Source organism: Larus michahellis, chromosome Z, assembly GCF_964199755.1.
Source record: "Larus michahellis chromosome Z, bLarMic1.1, whole genome shotgun sequence".
NCBI classification, from domain to species: Eukaryota; Metazoa; Chordata; class Aves; order Charadriiformes; family Laridae; genus Larus; species Larus michahellis.
The window spans coordinates 25,563,737-25,576,344 of record NC_133930.1 but is presented as its reverse complement, the minus strand read 5'-3'; the positions used below and the strand labels follow the sequence as shown (position 1 = coordinate 25,576,344).

General features: G+C 36.4%; 1 protein-coding gene across 1 annotated transcript in view; it reads right to left on the bottom strand.

Annotated features, from left to right (window-relative positions):
• DMGDH (dimethylglycine dehydrogenase) overlaps window positions 1–12,608 on the bottom strand; it is a 49,187-nt gene that overhangs the window by 34,610 nt on the left and 1,969 nt on the right. The window contains exons 2-5 of the mRNA XM_074570705.1: window positions 12,338–12,503; window positions 5,271–5,369; window positions 3,844–4,008; window positions 3,188–3,392 (exon numbers count right to left, since the gene is read on the bottom strand). Of these exons, the coding sequence (XP_074426806.1) occupies window positions 3,188–3,392; window positions 3,844–4,008; window positions 5,271–5,369; window positions 12,338–12,503 (635 nt within the window). The remainder of the gene's footprint in view (window positions 1–3,187; window positions 3,393–3,843; window positions 4,009–5,270; window positions 5,370–12,337; window positions 12,504–12,608) is intronic.

The following is a 12,608-nucleotide window of genomic DNA, read 5'->3' as shown; positions in this document are numbered from 1 at the left end:
ACGTATATATAAATGGTTGTATATATGATGTGTACGTCTGCAAATGTGTGCTTATATACACACACACATACTGTATATATAAACTAAATTCAGTATTTTTGCAGACTTTAATCAACCATTCCATTATAAATAGGATGCAAATCACTTCAGCAGGCTCAGTACCAGTTAGTTCATGTCAGGGATTATTTATTAGGCATCTGCTTTCTTCCTAAATGGAAATCTCACATAAGGAACAGCTAAAGATTGGTTGAAACTAGTTTGTTCCAGTTCCACAGCAGATGTCAGTTGGGGAGTGAGGGGGGACAAAGAATGTAGAGAGCGTTCTGATATGTTTTTCTGTCCTCATATTGCAACATGAGCCTAAAATACAAGCTCTGAATTATACCAGTCATGATCTGTAGTGGAATGAGGCAAGGCTGAGAAGAAGAATGAATGTTAGCTGAGAGAACATTTATAAGAGATGTGTGTTATACAGTATTGATTTCACATCCTTAGCCAGAATGTTAAGCAATATGTGCTTCAAATGTTCATTTTGTCTGAAAAGCTAACTACACAAGAGAATTAACCAAATATGTTGTTGGTTTAATAACTTATTACATAATAAAAAAAGACAAGTAAATTTCACAAGGGTGCACTCTAATTTTTGCAAATAAACTTTGAAAAGCATTTACTAGAAAACTCTGCCTAATGTCAACTTGATACATAAGTCAAAGAAAAATACGCACACTACAAAAATATAAGGAAATTACTACATCTGTGATACTTCATCCATATGATGCAGAGCCGATAGTTAGGAATAATGAGCCCCTACAAGCTCGTGGCCTAAACAAGAACTCTGATTGCCAAAATAGCTGCCTTTCCATTCTATAATCCTGGATCACTCCCAGACAAATATATCCATACTGTGTAACAAATGACATAAGGATCCTGTTAGTAACTGAGAGCTTGTGATTTTGTAACTGAGTGCTGACCCATAATTCATGCCTGAAAGCCATGAACTGACAGTCCAAAGGCAATCAAATATTGATGCCTCTTATCTTCTAAGTGCTTGACTTTGCGGTCTAAGTAAAACTCTTTTAATTTGGTTTCCCTGTTTGTGTGGTTGTTTGCTTTCTAAAAAGCACACTGAACTCTTCTAGTCCTCTTTCTCTCCAAAATGTCATTATTTGGCACTCATGAGCATGCTTAGAACCTCATGGTGAACTTTTTCAGATCCCTGCTATTTTAGCGAGGCTTATAGCAATTGCCCATGTATGGGAGGCATATGATGAGAAAGCAAACTTTTCAATGGGTTCCCCAGTTAGCCTTTCCTGAAAGCCTGGAATGATCTAACACACGTCACCCAGTAAAGGTCATCCTCTCAGAAGCTGGCCCTTTTATCCCACTACCTCCAAATTTCTCTCTATCCCAGTCTTCTCTCTTCCCCGTTCCTGCATGTACCGTACTTGCTCTTCTTTTCCACTGTCTCAAACTCTGCTCTTCTTACTTCAGTCCTTACATCCTTCTTCAACTCTTTTGTCTCCGTGTGCAAGCCAGTCTCCCTTGTTTGTCAAATCCTGTCCCACTTGTCTTCTCTTCCTTCCAATCTACACATGTCTACCTCCCCCTCACTATTCCACCAGTCTTTCATGCTCAGACAGCTCAGGCAGCCTCAGTTTTCCAGTATCAGTTTCACACGCAACCATTCATCAAGTATTCTTTCTGATCTTTTTGTCCAAAAAGCTCCAGCTCCAGTTCACTTCAGATCCCTTTTCAACATTTCAGATTCATTTTCACTATCTCTCTCTGTGGTGTCATCCCCAAGTGGTGTCAACCCCTTCTGGTTTGAGCTTCAGCAACTCCTCAAGCACTTAAATGTTCCACTTGCTGACAGTGCTCCCAACCACCTCCAGGAACCTTTCCCAAGCATTTCACTCTCACAGACTATTCCCCTTCCAGTCCAACTCACTCATAATTCCAATTGTCAGCCATTGTTATTCTGCCCATCAACAACAAGAGTCCCTGTCTCACTCAACTTGTTCATTTTATCTGCTTTGCAGTAGAAATAGATGCTTTTTTCTTTTCCACTGCCCAGATGTAGAAAGAAATTATAAGGACATATCCTTGCTCTCAGTTCACTTGTCCCATCTGAACAAGAAAAAAAAGTCCTCTTGAGCCACCATAGCTTCCTACTCAAGCCTCATTATTCACCGGTGGGATGTATGAAAGACTCGTGCCCTAAAAATGCAGATATAATTCAGTTTGAGACAGACAAAGTCTGCAAAAATTTCATACGAATGGTAAATATTCAGCATGTTTTCAAAGAACTGAAAACAGAAATTCTTCTACTAGGAAGCAGAAGGCACGCTTCATGTAGGAGGTGCCAACAGTTTCACCAATAATGTATTTTTCTATAACTTGTATAAAGCAGCATAAAAATAAGTGAAGTTTAGATTGAATGCAGGTTTTTAGACCTATCAACTCATTTAGGAAAACAAAGACAAATCCAAAGGACTCTTGCCCAAAAGCTCTTTGAAGTAGAAACATCAGTTTGGCTTCTTTAACACAATGAAAAATAAAAATTGCATATGTAAATACAAGCTCCTTTGAGTTAGGAAATTTTTATTACATGAAAAAATGTATTGTTAAGCCAAGTGCATGTTTAAAATACTACTCAAAGGGCAACAAAAATCTTCTCTTTCAAGGATATGTGGGTAGAGCTAAATCTTAGAGAAAGATAATACTGAAACAGGCAGGGTTATCTTACCTGCTGCAAATCCTCAGTCTCTTTGAAAAAACAGCAAAGACATTTCTACTTCATTTGTATGTCCCGTCTCCCTTCCTAAGTAGCTTTCATAAGATTTTAGAGAACCATATGCATAGACAGTAGCCTCTCTTCTACACAACTTACTGTAGACCAGTAAAGGTCACTTCTGCTACTAAAATCTTTCAAGACAGTCTGACTAGTAACTGCTGGAGAATAACCAGAAAGAAATATTTTTAATGCCTAGTCAAGGACAATTAACATGAGAGCTAAATTTCCACAATATTGTAAGTAATATCTGCAAATTACATTTTACCACAAACCAACGGAATGTTCAAAAACATATAGTACTTATTCTTGTAATCCATACAATTCATCACAGATGCTCCATGTCAGCTAGTTTGTAAACCTGAAGAGTATTCAAATGCTTATGTTAAATCCTACCTGCAGTATTCACAATTCTCTTTGCTTGAATTATTCCGAGTGGAGTTTCAACGTCCCATGTCCCATCTGATCGGGATTTCAGATTAGTCACTTGGACAGGGTAATTTAATTGGGCACCATATTTTCTGGCTCCTGCAGCCAAGGCCATAGTGAGAGAATAGGGATCAATATGACCATCTCCAGGGTTATACAGGCCAGCTAAAACCTACATGGAGGTAAAATCCCACAAAATGAAAGAAATTAAAATTTATCAAAATTAACTAATTTTCTAAAAAACACTTTATTTCTTGAATGCAGTAAACCATGAGGAGTCAAATCAAAACAAATTTTCAAAACATATCATAATAACAGGGTACAACTATCCAACGTAATAATGGTCTAAGGAAGTAAAGCTGCTCAGTTCTCCAATGCAATCAAAGGCTGTAATGCTTTAATATTATAATATTATAGATATTATAATAGTATGCACACTGACATACAGTATGCACTAAAATGCATGTCAGTCTGATGTTAGTTTACAATGCATCTTTTTTTCACTGAAAACCAAAAATTTCTTGTACAATTTATATAAAGGAAACACATCTTATGTCTACATAACTGATAGACCAATATTTAATTTCAATTGAAGGTTTTTTTCATAAAATTAGGTTCTTTACCGTATCCATGTTTAATAAGGGAAATAACTCTTGTACTTTCTCAGGCGTGATTAGGTACTGCTCTGTTGAGTGCCAACCAGTGCGAGTCATTTGGTATTTGAATTCATCCACCCTGGTAGGGGTTGAAGCAATTCTGATGCTGCCAGGCTGATGAAACCCCACAGCCTAAAACAAAGAGCAGAAGTGAATTACTGAAAGAACCTTTACTTATCTCCATAAATGCATGTTGCTATGCTATGGGGAGTCTACAGGAATTTTGCCATTGACACCACTGAAAAGAGATTCAAGTAAGTTAGGTGCCCTTGAAGAAATATAACTCACATGTAAGTTCCTAGAGAAAATAAAATCTTCAGAAAAGTTATCAAATTAACTTCCTAGGTTAATACGTACTATCTTCAAAACAACTGTAAAAAGCTTTTATTGAATGTCGTGATACAATTATTTTTTAAATTTGATTATAATTTGAATTTATGCACTCATACACTTTGAAAAATAGAATCAGATGTATCTCAAAAATAAAGATATAAAAGTTTATATTAAAGTCTATCCCCTGCATAATTTTCTATTGAGAAGAATAAATTTAAATGACCTTTACTGACCCAATGAATAACAACCTGCCTTTTTTTTGTCTTTTTAATAAAGTAGAAATCCTTATATAGCTGGACACTGAATGCTCACTTTCTGGTATACACTATTTACTTCACCTTTTCTATGTTCCCTCACAGGACATTAATATGACTGAATAAGTCTTTTAGTGGAACTCACAGTGATAATCTGCTGTAGTATCTTATCTATCTGAGCAGTAAGAAGAAGAAAAAATCATTTTATTACAATTATCAAGTTTGTAGATGAGTACAGTGAGGATCATGCAATTCTCGCTGCAGTCTGAAGCAAGCATGAGTTTAGTAAATGAAATCTGTATGGCTGAGTGGTGCCAGATAAAAAAGATGACTCCTGTGTTTCTCTGCATACCCATTCCTTAGGTCACTAAATAAAAACACATCTCTGAAAGGGATGAGAAGAATTGCAGCAATCTTCTCAAGTAGAGAGAGCATCATATCAGATGAATTTTTAAGGGGACATGTTTAAAGCAGGAATGTATCATAATCAATCCGTTCATTCCAGGTCCTTGATGCTATTTTAGCTCCTATACAAAGCTAAAGTTGTAGAGTCTCCTGAGTGTCTGAGATGTTTTATGAAAACCATTTTCTTAAACTTTAGAGGGATCTGGGAAACCATCTGAAATATTTAGTGACTAAGCACCAGACTATAGCATAGATATGCAGGCATATATTTCAATAAAAAGGGAGCCTTATGATAGTCATAACACACACATATACAACTTGTCAACTACAAACTTTTTTTGTAAGACTATTAGTAAGGTTAGTGTTGATCTGAAGTAATACTTAAAATATTAAGGAGATTACCTGTCCAGTCTCTTCTTCCAGTTTTTCATAAAGTTTGATGCTGTAATAATGGATTTTCTTCAGGTTTATTCCAGGATGAAAATAAGTAGTTAAACCAGCCTCAAATAAGAAATAGGAACAACATAGAGATATGATTAGAAATACAGTGTTTTCTTTCCCTTCTTCCAACTGTCATTCAAAAAGGAACTGTCAAGATACTGTAAAGAGAAGCAACACATGGATAGAGACAACTGCTACATAATTAAAAATAAAATCCTTTCCCTACTTATGGCATTCTTACACATGTGTTTTCCACCTGTCTTTTCTCATCAAATTTGTCAGCCAATGATACTGTTGCAGTTGTTCTCTCCTATGGTTTCCTTTCTTCCTTAAATTATTCAGTTGCCTGTTTCAAATTGTTTGGAAGAGACACACAACTCCATTACTGATCAACTAAATCAACTGATTAACTCTAAATATCCTGTAGTAGGATCTTTTCTTTCTTGCAAATGGACATGGGAGAGAAACCAAACCTTCACAAAGACCAGATCTAACAAGAGTTACTACTTCCCTGGGGTATGAACAGCAGGGTGGTGGAAGTCAAAATTCTTCTATTCTCAACAATTGTCTCATATGTCAGTTAAAAAGCAATTGCTGCATTTCAGAAGTAGGTTAAGAAATTACTACATGTATTTTGCACATTATTTTACCAGGTCTGACTTTAGAAAGCTGTCAAGCCCATTTCAGTTCATGCAAAGGTAAAATCAAGAAGTTACTACAGCCTCTTCTATATTTATAGAAACTGTTTGCCTGCCTACAACAGAGACAGTTGCATCAATCTAATGACATTCATAACACAGACATTAATTCTGCTGTTCAAAAGAGCAGAATTAAAGTGTTACTGAAGTTTAGCATACGTCTTTGTATCTCCCGAATTTGACATCTCACTAAAACCCTTCTTCCAAGTGAGACAACAGAAACACAAAATTACCTTAGGTTTTCAAGATAAGCAACTACACTGATTTAAATACTTTATATATATATAGTGCACATTTTGCTAACTAAAATAGAGCTTATTCGTAGATTAAAGTTGCTTTAATTAAGGGAGCTAAACACCAGAGTCCACCTTTGACTTCTCCGCCATTCTGAGTAAAAAAAAAAAGCCGGAAATATAAAAATGAAAAGTAACACATATAGTAGAGTTTTGATAGTTTCCTTCTAAGTTGCTTAGTATGCATATACATTAACTACTCTTGATTTTAACTTGTCAAGTCTGTTCTGTGCTACATATTTTAAGGCTTTAACTTTTAAAGCTAGTGGAATAACTGTATACATATGAGTAACAAAAGCAAGATTTAGTGGTCTTTAAAGATATATTTTAATTCACACTAATTTAATTACCTGAAGAACCTATTAAACGTTACACTTCTCTACAATTAATATCAACATATACTGCGTGAATTAGATCATACATCCTAATTTTTTCAACTATGGCCCCTTCTGACCCATCTTACTTCGTGCAAGTTCACACTGAAGACCGGTTTTCTTCAGAAACAATTAGCTTCAAATTGCTCTTAGCAAATGGCCTACACTCAGATGCCACTTCTGTCAAAAACATAAATCATACTCACTGCCTGAGATGACAGGTACTCAGTACCTTCAGAGCAAGAGTATGATAACTGTCTGGCATTAATGGTTGCATGTCTTTATACTAGCCACAGTGTTAAAAGTTTTTCCTACCTTTCTTTGTGAGGATTTTATTTCCTGATATCTTAAACTTTATATATGATATTGTAGTGTATCACATGACTGAAATGCAAAAACAAACCAATGGTAAAAAGTGCAAAATGAATCATTTACCATTATTATATTTCTGAGCTGTGCCTGTATCTTATTAATAAATTTGGCTCTAGTTTGCTAAGTATATTTGGTATTGTTCATTACCTCAACAATCTGAGTTTAAAAAGTGATCACACAAAATCTGTAGGAGGGAGATAAATCTACTAAGGGCCACATTAAGTGCAAAGCAGGCATGTTTTAATAGATTCAGAAAGTTCCTGGGCTAAATTAATAGTCTGGAAAAATATTGCTTGTCCTTTTCTTATTATCATATTGGATCATCATCATACTGGACACTGTTGGAGACTGGATATTTGACTAAATGCATTTTTTATCTCATTTGATACATGTGCTTTTATGTTGTTATGAACACATTTATTTTAATCGCCTCAGACTAAAACCCAGGGCTGTTTCACTGCAGAATTTGTAATTAAAACTTGTTTGTTTATTAAAAAATAAGTCCTAAGGGACTTTTTTCTGTGTGTATAGAATAAAGAAATAAATTAGGGACTGAAAGGCTTACATTTCTTAGCAATGTACAATAACCTATGAGTAATTAATTTACTTTTACATGCAAATTTTGTCATCTCATATTGTTTTTACTGTCATCTTTTATGTATGTAAACATTTTCTGGTCTTCTGTTATTTTTCCAAATGTAGTAATATATTTTCCAGATGTAAGGAAATTCCATTTTAGTGGTCACTGTTAGTTAGTAAAGTAATTTTGCACCAAATGAACCACAAATCACTTGCAAGTTAGCTATAAAACCATACACACTCAAGAGCATTTAATTGCAGGAATTAAATCAGAACTTCTGTCTCTGACATTTTTAAGTGAAGAAAAGAATTTTGAACACATTTGATGCCTTTTGGCTTCAGATAACGAATGTTTCTGATTACAGGACTGCAGCTGGGAGACACCTATAACATGACTGGACTACCTAAAAATTAAGATCATAGATTCATAAAACAATGAGAATAAAACAAACAGATTGAATGGGACCTCTCCAGGTCTCTATTCAACCTCATACTCAAAGCAGGGTCAGCTATGGGATCAGACCAGGTTGCTCCAGATTTTCTCCAACCTCGCCTTGAAAATCTCCAAGGTCAGAGACTACGCTACTTCCCTGGCCAAGTACAGAACTTTGCATTTGTCCTTATTAAATTTCATAAAGTTCCTGTCCTTCCATCCCATCTAGGTCCCTCAGCATGGCAGCCCTGCCCTTGAGCACATTAACTGGTCCTCCCAGTTTGGTTTCAACTGCAAATTTGATGAGCATATAAGTCATCACATACTCCAGATCATTGATAAAGATATTAGACAGGATGGGTCCCAGGACAGACCACTGTGACACTCTACTTATTTCCAGGCTTTGGGTAGAGTGTGACACATTAACCACTACCCTCTGAGCCCAACCATCTGAACAGTCCTTTAACTATCTAGTGGTCCAGCCATACAGATTGTAACAACTTCAGTTGAATACATGAATGTTATGGGAGACAGTGTCTAAAGTCTTGCTAAAACCTAAACAAGTGACATCAGCTCTCTCCCATCGTCTACAAATTCATTCGTTTTATCACAGAAAGCGATCAGGTTGATCAGGCATGATTTACACTAGGCAAATCTACGCTGACTGCTTCCAATCACCTTTTTTCTCCTTTATGGGCCCAGATCTGAGACTCACTACATGATCTCCCAAGAACAAAAGTACGGCTAGCTGGCCTTTAGGTCCTCTGCTCATCCCTTTGGCTTTTTCTAAAGATGCCTATGTATACCCTTCTCCAAATGTTGGACACCTTCACCGATCTCCCCAGTCTTTCAAAGGTGATATATCTGTGGCCTTGCAATGCCATCAGCAGCATTCTTGGATGCAGCCCATCTATTCCAATGTATGTGCATAAATCAAGTTCTCCCGGTAATCCCTGTCTTGATACTCATCCACTGCTGGTAGTTTCTCTTCTTGAACCCTGCTCAGAGGCCTGAGAAACGTTGTCAGTGAAAACTCAGGCAAAGGTGGCATTGAGTACTTCAGCATTATTAGTACACATCATGACTAAATTACCCACCTCATTCAGCAACAGTCCTGTGTTTTCCTTGTTCAGCCTTTTACTACTGATGCAGCAGTAGAAGCTCTTCTTTTTGCCTTTAATGTTCCTTACAAGTCTTAACTCTAGTTGAGCTTTGGCTTTCCAAACATCCCTTTCATATGCCCAGGCAATTTTTCTAAATTGCCCCTTTGTAGCCTTTTTCTGCTTCGACCTCCTGTATACAGCGTTTTTGCTCCAGAAGCGAGTCAAGAGCTCCCTGTCTGGCCCAGCTGGCCTCCCCATGTGTCTACTTGTCTTCCTGAGTTTCACGGTGAACGATTCTTGTATTTGAAGGAGATTTGCTCTAGGTTTTGCTCTATTTTTATAAGCCAGAGATTTTGTTATTGTAGGTGAACATAATCTGGGAAAATAATTTTAAGAATGGCCACTTTGCTATGAGAATTGACACAGAGATTTTAAAGCATTTTTATAGGTGAAATTTTTATATGTTAAAATGTTTATGCTCCAGTTTTGTTCTATTCCAATCTGTTTTAGATTTTATACTACTGCCATTACTAAATTACCATTCTGAAGGAAAATGGTATTAAGAGTGTTATGCCCTATATTCTCTCTTTTTGCAAGTTTGACCAAGTTGTAACAAGTTTTTGTTTGTCTTGGCTGTGCTTTATTAACTGTCAGCAGCAAGATCAGTTGCATGTTGCAAGAAAAAGGATCACATGACAGAATGATATGTTAAGCATTTTCTTAGAAAACACCTTTTAAAAAAGTAACAACACAAAAAATCTATTCGCTGAGTGAGTTTATATGCCTTGTTCAGTCCCTAGGGTTCAGTCCCTTCAGTGAGACTGCAAATGATCTGACCTGAAGAACAGTACAACTTCAAGAGTTCTTGAAGCCTAAGACTTGACCTAATTTACACACATATAACTACCACTTTGTCACTGTTAGATAGGTATAAAAATGAGCAGCACTTGCTCTGTTATTTATATCTTCTTATTACTTATAATATAAAAATGTGCACACTTTCTGTGCTGTTTTAATAACACACATGAAATTTATCTCAGATCTGAGAAGTGGAAGAAAGTTTTGGCAGCAACATTAGCAGGAATACAATTTATATGAAACACGATCCTGAACTCTGGCAGGACTTACTGGACTGTGAAAGAGGGTAAACGTGCTATGGTACAGCAACATCTGAACCAGGCTTTCAACATTTGTGGCTGCAGGCAGTATACTACATGCCATTTCCATGTGCTAATTATATGTGTAATTTTTATCTGTATCTAGTATTGTATCACAGTGAGGAAGCCACTGATGAATGCACAGTATCTAGTATAGCAAAGAAATCTCAGTCACAGTTTTGATCTTTCTCATCACCTGAACCAGACTTAAGATCAACTTTTTCATCTTCAGACAGAGCACTCCAATACTGAGTTCAATGAAAAGAGACAGTATACCATATAGTTTACCTACTAGTTGTCCATTTTAACTTCTCCCATAACTAGGTGTTTTGCTGTGTTAATCGCATCAAACTCTGTTGCAACAGGTGCCACAAGGCAGCCCTCTCAGCGCTCCAGGTCCCTCCCTACCTTTGAAACAGAGCTCCTCGCTGAGTGCTCCACTGTGGCATTCACTAAGAAGTAAGTGCAAAAATATGGAAGGAGAGGTTGCTTTTACATAGTTACGAGCAATAAGCTAAAGTGAGCAAGTATAACAAGAAGAATAAAGAAAACATTTAGTAACAACCCCCATTCATGATTTTGGTTCCTTATTCAATGAGGGGATTTTAATTTTCCTTACGCAGATATTATTCTGTATATGCCAGTGGGTAAATAGAATTCAGTCGGTGCCTCACTCATATACTTAACTCCAAGTATTTCTCTGAGCATTTCATAGTTATGATTCAATACACAAGATGCATGATCTGACGCTTTGCATGGTGTTGCTCTGTTCACCGAACTACATCAGCTGTGGTATGACTCTGTCTAAGATGTAAATACTGAATTTTGTTTTTCCTATCTCTATATGATGTGTTTTCTTTTGCTTTATTTGTTGAAAAGCAAGTAAAATGAAGTATAAACCTATTTACGTGTTTCACGCAGTGATTTTTTTTTAAATTTCCTTTCTTACTATTTTCTCTCATAAGGCCCCAAAACACACAAAACATCTGCACTAAGATGAAGCATTTCAAACTTCAGACTTCCTCCCTGGGAGAAGTATGAGAATACAAATCAAATATTATCCATCTGAGTCATCCTCCTTAATTTGTTCTTGAAAGGCACTCAGATACTATACTTACAAGTATTGCATAAAGCTCTATTGTATTAACAAAGTAGTTCTAGAGACAGCAACCTGTTGGGTTTTTACTCTTTTGTATTGCTACACGCAGGGATAACTTTCTCCCATTTTCAGTTAAGCGTAGCTGGAAATGAATGGAAAAAGCATCTGTTATTGTGGCAAGCTTTATTTCATTTCGTTACACTGCCTATTCCAGACACTGACATAGAAAATATGTAATTACATACATTCATGCTGTGCACAAGTACGTCCATGTGATTAACATTATTAAAGGACGTGTTCCCACCCTGTCATTATTACATGTATGTCTTTTTAGTTCTTTTCCTTAGAGTACAGACAAACACTCAGCCTTAAAAAACCCCACAGTGTACAGTTGATGAATGCTCCTCCGAGATTTTGTGTAATATCAGCGGTGGCAGGCAAGAAAGCTCATGTCTCTAATCCTCTTTTTCAGGATGGCACATATACAAAAAATAATTACACATACAATAATGCCAAATTTCACATTTCTGGTTTATGCATGCCAGTGCAACCACTTCCAGTTATAAAGTCTGAAGTATAAATCAGATTGCCTTAGAAGGCCCAAGTTAAAATCAAGTTTAAAGTCTAAACCCGGTTAACTGCCAAAAATGTGTAATAATAATGTTAGCTTCCAGTAATTTCAAAATACAGTATTTGTCCCAATTTTTACAAATGAGAAAAGTGTACTATGGATAGCTGAACTAACTTTTTAAAACTCATACAGCCAATCTATAAAGAGCTCAGTGTTAAAGTTTGTATGAATAAAATAACCAAGATAGTTAACCTCTGGAAGGCCAGGGAATAGAAAGGTAATGAAACTCCCTTCACCATTAGATACACAAACGGCTGTTAATCTGAGAGATTAACAAAATATTTCTTACTGCATGCCAAGTAGATCCTGCAGTGAGCTCAGATTTTTCTAGCAGAACAACATCCTTCAAGCCAGCCTTAGCCAAGTGGTAGGCTAGACTCACACCAACACAACCACCTCCAATGATCACTGTGTCTGCTCTGTCCTTCCCCAAGGAAGGAGATGAGGTTTCTTTCCTGGGGGAAAAAAAAGCCACAACAAATTACAGACAGTTACAAAAAGACAATTGCACTTTTGTCCATGTCTTTTGTTTACTGCTCCAATCATAATATAACTTTGTG